Source organism: Onychomys torridus, chromosome 13 (genome assembly GCF_903995425.1).
Source record: "Onychomys torridus chromosome 13, mOncTor1.1, whole genome shotgun sequence".
NCBI classification, from domain to species: domain Eukaryota; kingdom Metazoa; phylum Chordata; class Mammalia; order Rodentia; family Cricetidae; genus Onychomys; species Onychomys torridus.
This window is the reverse complement of record NC_050455.1, coordinates 3043730-3056429: the sequence shown is the minus strand read 5'-3', so window position 1 is coordinate 3056429 and position 12700 is coordinate 3043730. Positions and strand designations below refer to the sequence as shown.

Sequence of the window (12700 nt, the reverse complement as noted above, 5' to 3'; positions counted from 1 at the left end):
CACTACCCGGCTAGTATGTATCTCTTGCTTGATGTTGTTCTTGTTGGTTGTAGTTCCATTTTTGTTTATGTTATTACCTTTTCTTTCTTCTAAATAATACTTGATAATTGTTCTTATTGTTTATAACTTTGTATTAGGAAAAGAATAGAACCTTATTTAGACAAAAAGGGGAAACATTGTGGGAATTCATTCCATTCAACCAATGACTTTTGGGGTATCTGACCCGATGGGCGTGGTCTTGTCTGTGTATGTGACCACTGAAGAGAAGAGAAAGAGGGCTGTATTCTCTCTTAGGACCAGGTCAGGCTGCATGGAGCAGCTTGCAGTGGATTCTCATCACCCTTGGGCTAAATGGAGGACAACCTGGATAAGCAGTGGTACTTATTCCATTCTGTGTCTGTGAGAATGCTATCCCTATTTTATATCTTAATGAGTTCCTGAGATCCTTCAACAGACATCTGTGGGTTCTCATAACAGAGCAGTGGTTCCTAACCTATGGGTTGTGACCCCTTTGAAGTCACAGGACCCTTTCACAGGGGTCCTCTAAGACCATAAGAAAGCATAGATATTTACATTACAATTCATAACAGTATCAAATTTACAATTATGAAGTAACAATGAAATAATTTTATGATTGGGGGTCACCACATCATGAGGAACTATCTTAAAGGGTCACAGCATTTGGGAGGTTGAAAACCACTGTTTTAGAGGCTAGCTCAATAGATACTGTACCTCAACTGTACTATTTTGAGTTTCCCTAATATTCCTTTGAGGTTAGTCTCTAGGCTAATACAAAGAAATGTTCTAAAACCAAGTTTTGTGAAACTGATGTGTTTATCATAAAGAGATTATTGAGGTGGCCGTGCATTATCTGAAGCAGCTCCATTCTGTCTGCAATGGCTGAACTGTCATATGCCACTGGAGAATGTGTGGTGCTCCTTTGCCCTGGCTGCTGCTGTGGAGCACAGAGTCGTGCTGGGCCACCTACCTCCATTTTCTGCTCTCCCTCATTCCTGGCTGTATATTATTAGTTTTCTATTTTCAATTTCTCTTTATCCCATTTTCTCTACCTCTTACTTTGTTTTTACCCTGTTTGTTTCCTGTTTGTTTTATGTGTTTACATAAAAAGGCATTCAATACTGTCTGGCAAGGATTAAAAAGCAAATGTAAATAGAACACATTGCAAGATGTCATGGGAAGCACTCAGAAAAGTTCCAAGCAGTTTCTTAACCAGAGGAAAGAGCAGGAACCTGGCACACTGTCTGTGCTCAGCTGGCTCTTTTCAGTTCTGGTGTTTGAAGTGATTACTTATGTCATTCTATTATTAAATAAAATTCAGGACTCAAACAACTTCCATAACTACAGAAATGACAGAGACATCTGCCTGCCTAGATAGTCACCCAAAGTTCCTCTGTAACGTTGGGGCATCCATCTTTGGCCTACAGACGTAGAATATCTGACTATTTTATGAAGCAGGATTTTGAAGGACTGCCCTACCTTGTCTTGACAAAGTTTGCAAGTCACCTTCTTTTGTGTCCTGCTTGTCCAATTTGGACAGCATACTGTCAGCAGTGGAGGCAAGGCAGTTTCTTGCCCTGTATTTCTTAATTATCCTAAATAGTTTGTAATACTAACTTTCAAGGACAAGAAATTTACATTACATTTTTAAATGAGCTGATGCAGCCACTTAAGAATGGGTGTTGACTCAACCACATGACTATCATGTCCCCCTCAAAGGTGTGCCAGACCTACCACCAGGACACAGGGCTGCCCTCAACTGTCAGATAACCTGGAACTCTATATCTCCTGTGTCTATCTGTCTACATCTTGTGACCTTTACTGGAACAATGTGACTCTGAAGAACTTAGCCAGATACTTGGATCTTGTGAGGAGAGGGGACACACTGAGAAACTGATTTAAGTGGTAGTACCAACAAGGGGGCCAAATCTTCCTGCAGGATACCAAGAATCCAGACCAAAGCCAGGCAGTGGTATGTGCCTCTAAGTCCTTCATTCAGGAACCAGAGGCAGGTGGATCTTTGACAGACTGGTCTATAGAGTGACTTCCAGGACAAAGAAACCCTGTCTCAAAAAACCAAACAAACAAAAAGCAAAACAAAGAATCTGGGAAAGCATGCTGAAATGAAGTATGCCTCACACTTGGAAAAGAGTGTGAAGCACCCACTCCTGGAACTGCACAGAGGCCACTGCACTGAGCCGCCTTACCAAACAAGCGGGTGAAATCCATCAAAGCGCACAGTGACCATGTAACCAACTTGTTGAAGATGGGAGCTCCCAAATCAGCCTTAGTGGAATAGCTTTTTGACAAACACACCCTGGAACACATCCAAAGCATCCACTTGAGTTCTTTAGTCTGTACTATACCTTCAAATGCAGAAATTTGGTACAAATAAAATTTAAAAAAAAAAAAAAAGGAGAATAAGCATCCACCGGGAACATAACCTCATGGAGAACGGGCTGTGCCTGCCTATCACCTATCACGGGATATCGGTCTGTTTCAGACTCAGCATGTACCCTTTTGCTATACCTAAGTTTGTGCATCATATGACACCTGGCCAGACCCCACTACTGTATCTGTCCCTTGAGTGGAGGGTCCTGCTGCCACAGCACAGAGGCTTGGGTACACACCACTTCCCCTTCATTGGCTGTCAGCAGTAGCCCACTGACCATGGAGAACCAAGTCCTCCCATGAGTCTATCCTGCTTTGTCTGTGAGTAAAATGACATTCTTATGCAGAGACTGTCCACATGGCTTTTCTAAGATGAGTGACCCAGATGACAGGCAGCAGGTGACTCTTGCTGATTGGGTTGTCAAGTGGAGAGCAAGTGAGTTTCTTCTGACACTGAGCCAGCACTTGCATATGAACTGGTGAGTTAATACAGTGGGAGAGCAGGGCTTTGCTATCCTGGGTTCAAATCCCTGCTATGATCACAAGTTTCTCACCCACCAAGGATTTCCATTTTTTCACCAGTAATAACTTTTGCCTAGGATAAGAAGGAGAATTAAAGTCTGAGGCACATTCAAAATGTCAGTACATGGTGGATCTTGGTTAGTGTGAGTTAGTTCCTGATCCTTTGTTCCTGCTCTTCCAATCTCACCATCTATCGGGAATCTTCCAATGGAAACAAAGACAGAAACCAACTGCAAGTGATTTAAACAAGAAATCCAGGGGCAAGAAAGTCATGACTGGATAATACATGGCCTTGGTGACACTATTGTCTGTTCTGTCAGTGAGATTTTCTTCCCATGTCACCAAGTGGTTGCACCAATCTTGGGCCTCATATCCATGGAAGACTATCTCTTCCTGCACAGATCTCCAAATCAAGGAAACTTCTCAGAAGCACAACCACATAGGCCTAAATCATCACCACCACCCAGAACAGTTTACCTCCTGTCTTAGAAATCAGAATCTGACACATGTCCACAATTAAACCATTTACAATTACAAGACCAGAGAAGGCTTTGGACAGAACAAGAGTCATGCCTGTCTTAGAGTTTTTATTGCTGTGAAGAAATACCATGACCACAGAAACTCTTATAAAGAAAACATCTAATTGGAGTGACTCGACTATAGTTTCAGAGGTTTAGTTCATTATCATCATGATGGGGAAACATGGCAGCATGCAAGCAGATCTGGTGCTGGAGCTGAGGGTACTACATCTGGCAGGCAACAGGAAGTTGACTGAGACACTGGACAGTATCCTGAGCATAGGAAACCTCAAAGCCCGCCCCCACAGTGACACACTTCCTCTAACAGGGCCACACCCACTCCAACAAAGCCACACCTCCTATGGTGCCACGCCCTGTGAGATCATGGAGCCAATCACATTCAAACCACCACATTCCATTCACTGGTCCCCATAAGCTTATAACAATATCATAATGAAACTGCATTTAGTCCAACTTCAGAAACCCCATAGTCAATAACAGTTCTAAACTTGTTTCAAAGTCCAAAGTCTCTTCTGAGACTCATGCAATCTCTTAACTGCAATCCCCTATAAAATCAAGATCAAAAAGCAAATCACATACTTCCAACATATAATGGCACAGGATATACCTTACCATTTCAAATGTAGGGAAGGGAGCATAGTGTGGAAATACTGGACCAAAGCAAGACCAAAAACCAGCTGAGCAAACTCCAAACTTTGAATCTCCATGTCTGAAGTCAAAATGCTTTTCAGATTTCTGACTCTGTTCAAGTTTGACCGAAAGAATACTACTTTCTCTTGGGCTGGTTAGCTGGGTTAGCAGCTCTCCTCAGCAGATATCCCACAGCTCTGGCATCTCTAATATCTTGGGTTCTCCAAGACAATCCAGGCTTCAATTTCACAGCTTCACTCAATGGCCTCCCTACTAGGCTCCCATTCTGGGACACCCCTGACACATGCCTGGCCTCTGTGACTTTCTTTAGGCACTGAGACAAATTCCACAACCCATTTCTTCTATCCTTAACTCTAAAGCCAGAACCACATGACCAAAGCTGCCAAATTTTGCTGCTTGCTGGGGCTGGAACATCATCCTCTTGTTCAATTACATCTTCACCAGCTTTCTGTCCTTCACTACCTGAGTTTGTCTGTCCTGAAACTTGCTCTGTAGACCAGGCTGGCCTCAAACTCTGAGATCCACCAGCCTCTGCCTTCCCAATGCTGGGATTACAGGTGTGCTAATTACATTCAAACTACCACATTGCCTTTGCCTATTTCCTGTCGCTATAACAAAATACCTAAGGCTGAGGACTTTATAAAGAGCTGAGATTTATTTGGTTCACAGTCCTGGAGTCTGGAAAGTCCAAGAGCATGGTATTTCCATCAGCCAAAGTCTTATGATAAGGACCTTCCTGCCTCAACATATCATGGTAGAGGGTGTCTGTTGGGTAGCCTGCCCTCCACTCAGACCCCACACCTCCTTCCGTGATTTGAAACATTCCATCCTAGAGGTGAGTTCCATAGGTTCATAAAATTTTAAAGCGTTCTCTTCAGGAAGGAAGTGTGGGGTTCATGAGACTCAGTAAGTAAATAAACCTCTGAAAACACTAAAACAAACAAGACTCACAAGGCCCCTCCACAAAGTTCTAAAAATAGTAAATGGTTACTAGGGTCAAGAAGGGAAGAGCCTCCTATGGATAAGGAAGTGGGCGGGTATGGACTTCCTTCCACGTTAGACTCAGTGCGGGTCACCGATAAATTTTGGGGTGAGCCATTTTAGAAAAATTTGTCTGACGGTGACCCTTGCGGTTGTTTTCTCTGGGGACTGTTTTATGAAGATGAACTCAGCCAGGTGTGTGGGACGGTGCATTAAGCACCCACAGAGACCAAAAATAGTCCCATCAGCCAGGTGCAGGGTCGCTGTGTGAGTCCTATTTTTCCAGAGACTGTCAAGGGTCCCGTCAGCACCCTGGCAGAGGCTTCCAGAAAGGACTTCCATGGCAGCCTGTGGTGGTGGAAGTGAAAAGGTATTTATAGCCAAACAGCATTCATGGCATGTCTAGCCCTATCAGTTATTAGCAAGTCACTCCATTTCTTGGGGCCTCAGTCTTCTCTACAGAATGGGATGAGACCCATCTCCCAGGACTTTCACAAGGAAGCCGGCTAGCTCGTAAGTCTACATATTAAATGCCTGTTCTTCCCTTTCTCCATGTGCCCATCCAACCTGTAGGCAGGACTCTGCTGCTTGTCACAGTCACCATAGCAACATGAAAACTGTGTTGTCAACAGAGGGATCTCAGACAAGGGGGAAAGGTTGAGTCTTTCTTGACTTAAAAACATATTAAAAGGTTGTCAAAGCAAAATGGATCAAAGGCCTGAACCTTTGACATTGCCAGGAGAAAGACACCAGATACAGGCTAGGACTTCCTGAAAAGGACTCCATTAGCCTAACAGCTAACAGCAAGAATTCACAGATGAAGAGTTACATTTCCATTTTCAGGGTTCACTTTTATTTGTACTGGTACTTTTAACAACTTTACAATGTCACATTCATCACAGATGCAGTTGAGGAGAGAAGGAGATGCAAGGAGGGCGATGGGAGAATGAATGAATGAATGAATGAATGAGGGAGATGCAAGGAGGGCAATAGGGGAATGAATGAATGAATGAATGAATGAGGGAGATGCAAAGAGGGCAATAGGAGAATGAATGAATGAATGAGGGAGATGCAAGGAGGGCGATGGGAGAATGAATGAATGAATGAATGAATGAGGGAGATGCAAAGAGGGCAATAGGAGAATGAATGAATGAAGGAGGGAGATGCAAGGAGGGCAATAGGGGAATGAATGAATGAGGGAGATGCAAAGAGGGCAATAGGAGAATGAATGAATGAAGGAGGGAGATGCAAAAAGGGCGATGGGAGAATGAATGAATGAAGGAGACACAGACAGGGAGATGGGAGAATGAATGAATGAAGGAGACACAGACAGGGCGATGAGAGAGTGAATGAATGAAGGAAGGAATGAAGGAGACACAGACAGGGCGATGGGAGAGTGAATGAATGAAGGAAGGAAGGAAGGAGACACAGACAGGGCGATGGGAGAGTGAAGGAATGAAGGAAGGAAGGAAGGAGACACAGACAGGGCGATGGGAGAGTGAAGGAATGGCCCCCACCGGGCTGGAGGGTAAGACATTCATCTACCTTTTTACCTTTACACTGGAATCTTCTAGTGTTTTTACTTTTATTCACTGAAAACAATGTTTTTCTTTAAAAATGGCCTTTCCACTGCTCATTACCCCAAGCCCAGCCCAAGAGGCAGCCGTCTGTGTGAGGGAGTGGACAGCCGTGCAGCATACGGACACGAAAGTGTGTTATTACAATAGTAAAATAAAATAAGGTGGCATGTCTGCTCCTCAAAGGAAAGCCACTGCTCATGCAGTCAAAGGTTTCTTTCAAAACTTTCCCACCAACACTACTAGAAAGGAGGAGGGCGGGGAGACACCCACAGATTCTTGGAAAAGAACAAAAGAGAAAAGGGATGGGAAAGACAAAAATAAGAACGGCTATTTGAAAGAGTGGTGGGAAGATGGACCAACCCCTCCAAAACTTGGTTTGAAAATACCGTGACCTTTGTTCCGTACTGAAGGCTGAGCATCAGCTAAAACAGACAAGGTTCCTCCTGGGTCTGCGGGCTTAAATGTGTGGATGTGAGTGAGGGGAACGTGTGTGCGACGCTAAGAGCGCGGTGTGTATGGAATTTGGAGTGTGTGTGTGGAGCACTTTGGAGAGATGGATGTACGACCCGAGGTGTGTGGTGTACGTAGGACATCAGTGTGGGGGGCGTCTGGGTGCAGACTGTGTGTGGAGAGCCTATGGGAATGGTGTGTGCCACGACACGGGGCATCTCATTGGTACAGTGTGGAGACCTGTATGCGGGAGCTGTGTGTGTGAAGCCTGATGTGAACATGAAAACTCTTGAAACTTACGTGAAGTGTGACACAAGTGTGGAGGGTCTCCTGGGTGGGTGTGAGCTCTGTGTGTGGAAGCTGTGTGTGTGGTGCAGGATGCTAGTGTGGAGGATGGACTTGGTGGGTGTGATCACCGTGTGTGGAAGCTGGGTGTGTGGTGCAGGATGCTAGTGTGGAGGATGGACTTGGTGGGTGTGATCACCGTGTGTGGAAGCTGTGTGTGTGGTGCAGGATATCAGTGTGGAGGGTGGACTTGGTGGGTGTGATCACCGTGTGTGGAAGCTGTGTGTGTGGTGCAGGATATCAGTGTGGAGGGTGGACTTGGTGGGTGTGATCACCGTGTGTGGAAGCTGTGTGTGTGGTGCAGGATATCAGTGTGGAGGGCGTCCTAGCGTGGAGTATGGAGAACTGTGAGTGTGTAAGCTGTCTGTGGAGCGTGACGTGAGTGTGGCGAGCTCAGAGTGCACGCGAAATTCGGGGCTGTGCGCGTGTGCCCGCGGGGTGAGGCGTGTCAGCGCGGCCGGGGCCCCGTGCGCGCGCGAGCCCGGCGCCGCGCTGTCACTCAGCGGGAGCGCGCGGGGCGGCCCCTCTGCGGCAGGCGGCGGGCGGAGAGCGGGGAAGGCTGGCGGCGGCGCGGACACGTGCAGGATGTCCTTCAAGGTGAGCGGCGCGGGCGGGGGCGGGAGGACTCGGGCGTCTCCGCTGTGTCGGACGCCAGCCTTCCGCCGCGCTCCGGCGGCGCACTTTCCGCGGGGGTCCGGTGAGCCGGGCGGGCGGCGGGGACTGTCGCCATGGCAACAGGCCGCGGCCGCGAAGAAGCCTGCGGAGGTCAGGGCTTCCCCGCAGCATCCCAGCCAGGCCCTCTGGATCCTTCCGCCGCCGCCTCCTCCTCAGAGCACTTATCTGCAGGGCAGGGCGGAAGTGCTTTTGATCACTAGGCTTCTGCGTCCAAAGGACTCTTGTCTTTTTTGAAGAGTTCGTTCATTAAAGTCGTTCTATTTAATCCCCACACTTGAGGGTGAAAGTGGGAATCATTGATTTGCCCCGGCTGGAAGGTTTTAATAAAAGCAAGTCAAATGGATCAGATATTTAAAATGTGCCTTGGTGAACCAGTCTTCAGGGAGGGATGATGCTCTAATCGGCTATACTCGGGTTTTTTTTTTCTTTTCCTTCCTTCCTTCCTTCCTTCCTTCCTTCCTTCCTTCCTTCCTTCCTTCCTTCCTTCCTTTTTTGTCTTTGAGTCGATAAAGACAGAGAAGTTAAATAACCCTCCCAGATTTGCAACTTTAAAGCTAATGGTGTTAAAACTGAAATCTGGGTGCATCAAACTCCAAAGCCCCTACCGCCATCTCTTTTGGTAACTTATTTGAGCAGAGGAATAACAGGACAAAATTTGCATGTCAGAAAGACACTGGCTGCCGCTGGAGACAAGGCAGGGTAGGGGACACACCTTCAGAACAATGTTATGGTTAGCGTTCTGATGATATGTCCCCCTACCCTGCCTTGTTGGGGTGTGTGTGTGATGTGATCAAAATACATTTTATGAAATTCTTAAGAATTAATAAAAATATAATTTAAACTTCTTTAAATTAAAAGAAATGGATTTGGGCTGGAATGTAGGCAGAAAGAATAGAAGGAATTAGACACATGACAACTTTCGTTTCCAGTGGCAGAGTTTATTAACTGATCTTGCTCAAGAGTAGAGAAGGCAGGTGAGACAAAGGTGAGATGTTGGCTTGGAATAGTTTGAGCGTGAATGGGAGCCCACACAAAGGTGCTAGTGAGACAGATCCTAGGGTGGCAGCTTAGAGATGGAGATGAGATTTTTACAGTGAGCAAAATTATGTGCTCACTGAACCCAAGGGTGTTGCTCTGTGAAGAACACCAAGATTTAACATGAGGAACTGGGGATGTGGCTCCCAGGTAAGGACCGGTTCAAATGGCTTGTTCAGGCTGTAACTTCAGTGTTCAGGATGGGGGGCAAAGCCAGGCAGAGTCCGGTGGCTCACTGGCTAGTCAGGCTGGTTTCACTGAGAGACCCTTTCTCAAATAATAAAGTGGAGAGCAATGGAAGAAGACATCTGACCTTGATCTTTGACCTCTGAAACACACAACATGCACACCTGTGTGAACACACATCTGTGTGTCCTGGGGATCAAACTCTTATCATCCGACTTGTCAGTAGAATGTCCTACACATGTACACAAGCTCAAAGACAAAACAAAAAGATTTAGAATAACAGAATAAGAAGCCCAGTGAGAAAACTGAGAACAACCAGATATGGATGAAAAACAAGCAAACAAACAACAACAGAAGCATGTGCCGAGGATCTCTAGTCTTTCAGTAAAAGTGAAGAGGGCCTTAGTGGTGAATTCCATAGGGAAATTGAACTAAGAATGGAAAAGACCTCTGGGTTTCATAACAAAACAGCCACTGGCGGCTTGCCCAGGGCAGTTTGGCAAAGGATTAGGTTCAGGAGCCAGATTACAATAGCAAGTAAAGAGATTAGGTGGAACCTACAAGCATAGGGAACTCCTTCAAGAAATTCTGCAAACGCGTTCTTGTTGTGGTGGTTGTTTGTTTTGTCTCAGGCCGTGGCTGCAGCTGGGATCCACAGTTGACAAAGGTTTATTTGCTTTGTGATGGTTGAACTTGAACATCCTTAAATGATCACCAGCAAATCGCAAAGATGCACGGATGGGCAATAAATACTGAGAAGATGTTCAACATCATTTACTATCAGGGACATGCAAATCAAAACCGCACTGAGATACTACTCCACTCCCACTAGGATGACTAGCTAGTAAGACAGTGGCAGATGTGGTGGCAAAGATGTGCAGGGATTGGAACCCTATACGTTGCTGGGAAGACTGTAATAGGATATGGTCATTTTTACTTAATTTTTCCATTTTTTTGTTTGTGTGTACATGTATGTGTATGCTTGTTTGTCTGGGGAGGGCATGTGTATGGGTGTGAGTGCACATGTATGTTGGTGTACAGGTGTACATGGAAGCCTGAGGTCAATGTCAAAAATCATACTTGCTTGCACTTCCGCCCTAGCCAATGAGACAAAGCCTCCCTGACAGAGCTAGTCCTACTAACCAGCTCACTCTGGGGACCCTCTCCAAGGCTGTGATTATGGATGGGTAGTCATTTCTCATACTTGCAGAGTGAGCACATTAACCTCTGAGCCATCTTGCCCAACACAGGTGTGATTTCTAAAAAGTTTGATCTGTCTTCAAAACCTTTAAAACATAGAATTCCCACGTGACCCAGGGAATGTGCTCCTAGATATGCACATGTAAGAAATGAAAATACGTTCATACAGAAGCATGTATACCCATTCATAGCAATAATGTTTAAAATAGGCAAAAAATGGAACCACTCCATATGTCCATCAGCTGATGATACAGTTTGCATTGTAAATAACAGACTGGGAGAATTAAACAGCAGATGCTGTTTTTTCTGAAGTTCTAGAGACTGAGAAGTCTGAGGTCATGGTGCTGGGTACTGGCCAAATTGTGTCTAGTGAGGCTCTTTCCTTGGCTTGCAGCTTGCTACTTGCCAGCTGATTCCTTGCAGAATGGAAATAAAAAGCTCTGGCCTCTCTTCTCTTTTTGTATTTTAACATTTACTGGTTTTGTGTTGTGGACACATGCATGCCCATGGTGTTCACGAAGAGGTCAGAGGTCAGAGGAGAACATGCAGTTGGAGTTCTCTCCTTGTGGGTCATGGGGATCAAGACTTAGCGGCATCTTCACCTGCTGAGCCATCCAGCTGGCCTTCTTCCTGTTCTTAAAAGGTCAAAATAAATCCCCCCTTCAGTTGTTTCCATCAGGTATTTTGTTACAGTGACGCAAAATGTAACTGTATAATACAATTGTTCAGTCAAAAGAAATGAACCCTTAATACATGCTGCAGTGTGGGAACCTTGGACACGCACACAGTAAGTGAAACCAGTCAGACAGACTGTGCTTCCACTTAAATGTAATGTCTAGACTGGGTGAGTCTGTAGAGACAGAGAGTAGATTAGTGTTGTAAGGGCAAGGAGGGGAAGGAATATTAATATGTAAATGAGTATGAAAGTTTCTTTGTGGGGAATGATGGAATGTTCTGGAGTGAATAGTAGCGATGGTTGTGGAACCAAAAGCCATAAGATTGCATTTTTGAGAGTATTATATAGCATGTAAATTGTGTTTTAATACAAATGTGTTTTGAAGTGGCAATGGGGCATGTCTTGAATGCTTGGGAATAGAAGCGAGAATTGCAAGCAGGTGATCTTTGCAGGAGGCAGAGGGGAAGCAACCTGAGCAGAGGGCTTCCACTAGTTAGAGAGATGAACTAGAAAAGTGGGGGTGACCTCTCCCGTGGGGATTAAAGAACAGGAGGAGAGGTTGAGCCTCACCTGAGAGGAAGCTGAATATTACTTGATGTTTTCTAAAGTAAGACCTGAGATGAGTTCTGGACTTGGTGAAATGAATGATAAGCGGTGCCGGTGGCGGTGATGGTTACCACGTGGCAAGGTCACAGTCACGGTCACGATAGTACCCAGTATTAGTTTCAGAGTTTTATTAGGAGGAAGGAGTGGGGGAGCTCGTGCAGAGAGCAGACTGAAAGATAGTGGGGTGGGGGAGAGAGAGCAGAGCAGAGAGAGAGGGTGGGGTCTACGTACGACTTTTTAAGGGCTCCTGGTGAAGCGGGCCTACAGAGCATGCATGTGCTACACCATGCATGTGCTGATTGCAACCACGCGGTGCACATAGTTGCCAGCACACACTGATGATGTAAGACACAAGACCCTTTGCTTAACTCCTGAACTGCGCATGTGCAGTCATGTCGCCGGAGTGAGGGCAGAATTCTAACACTTGGGGTAAGTGGAAAGGAAGCTTCTGGGCTGAAATGGTGGCTCAGTTGGTAAAAACTCTTGCAAACATGAGGACCTGAGTTCTAGCCCCCAGCCAAGCATGTGGCACATGCTGGTAATCCCAGCACTGAGGAGGTAGGGACAGGCAGATCTCTGAGGCTTGCCGGCCAACCAGCCTAGAGTACTTGAAGATCTCTGTCTCAAAGAAAAATATGGCCAGCACCTAAGGAATGATGGTGAGGATTGTCCTCTGACCTCCATGTCACACACACACACACACACACACACACACACACACACACACACACATGCACGCACGCACCACACACAGAGATAGAAGCTGCCTGGCTACATGCCAGTTTTCAGTGAATTAGAAAGTATGGTTATATATATATATATATATGGGGGGGGAGTTGTGGGTT

At 45.8% G+C, this 12700-nt stretch overlaps 1 protein-coding gene across 3 annotated transcripts in view; it reads left to right on the top strand.

Moving 5' to 3' along the window:
- The first annotated feature begins 8017 nt into the window (after nucleotides 1-8017).
- Ankrd29 (ankyrin repeat domain 29) overlaps nucleotides 8018-12700 on the top strand; it is a 50963-nt gene continuing 46280 nt past the window's right edge. For 2 of the 3 annotated variants that reach the window (XM_036205302.1, XM_036205301.1), the window contains exon 1: nucleotides 8018-8074. In XM_036205302.1, coding sequence (XP_036061195.1) covers nucleotides 8063-8074 — 12 coding nt within the window. In that variant the 5' untranslated portion in view covers nucleotides 8018-8062. The remainder of the gene's footprint in view (nucleotides 8075-12700) is intronic. The other variant, XM_036205303.1, reaches the window with a different exon arrangement.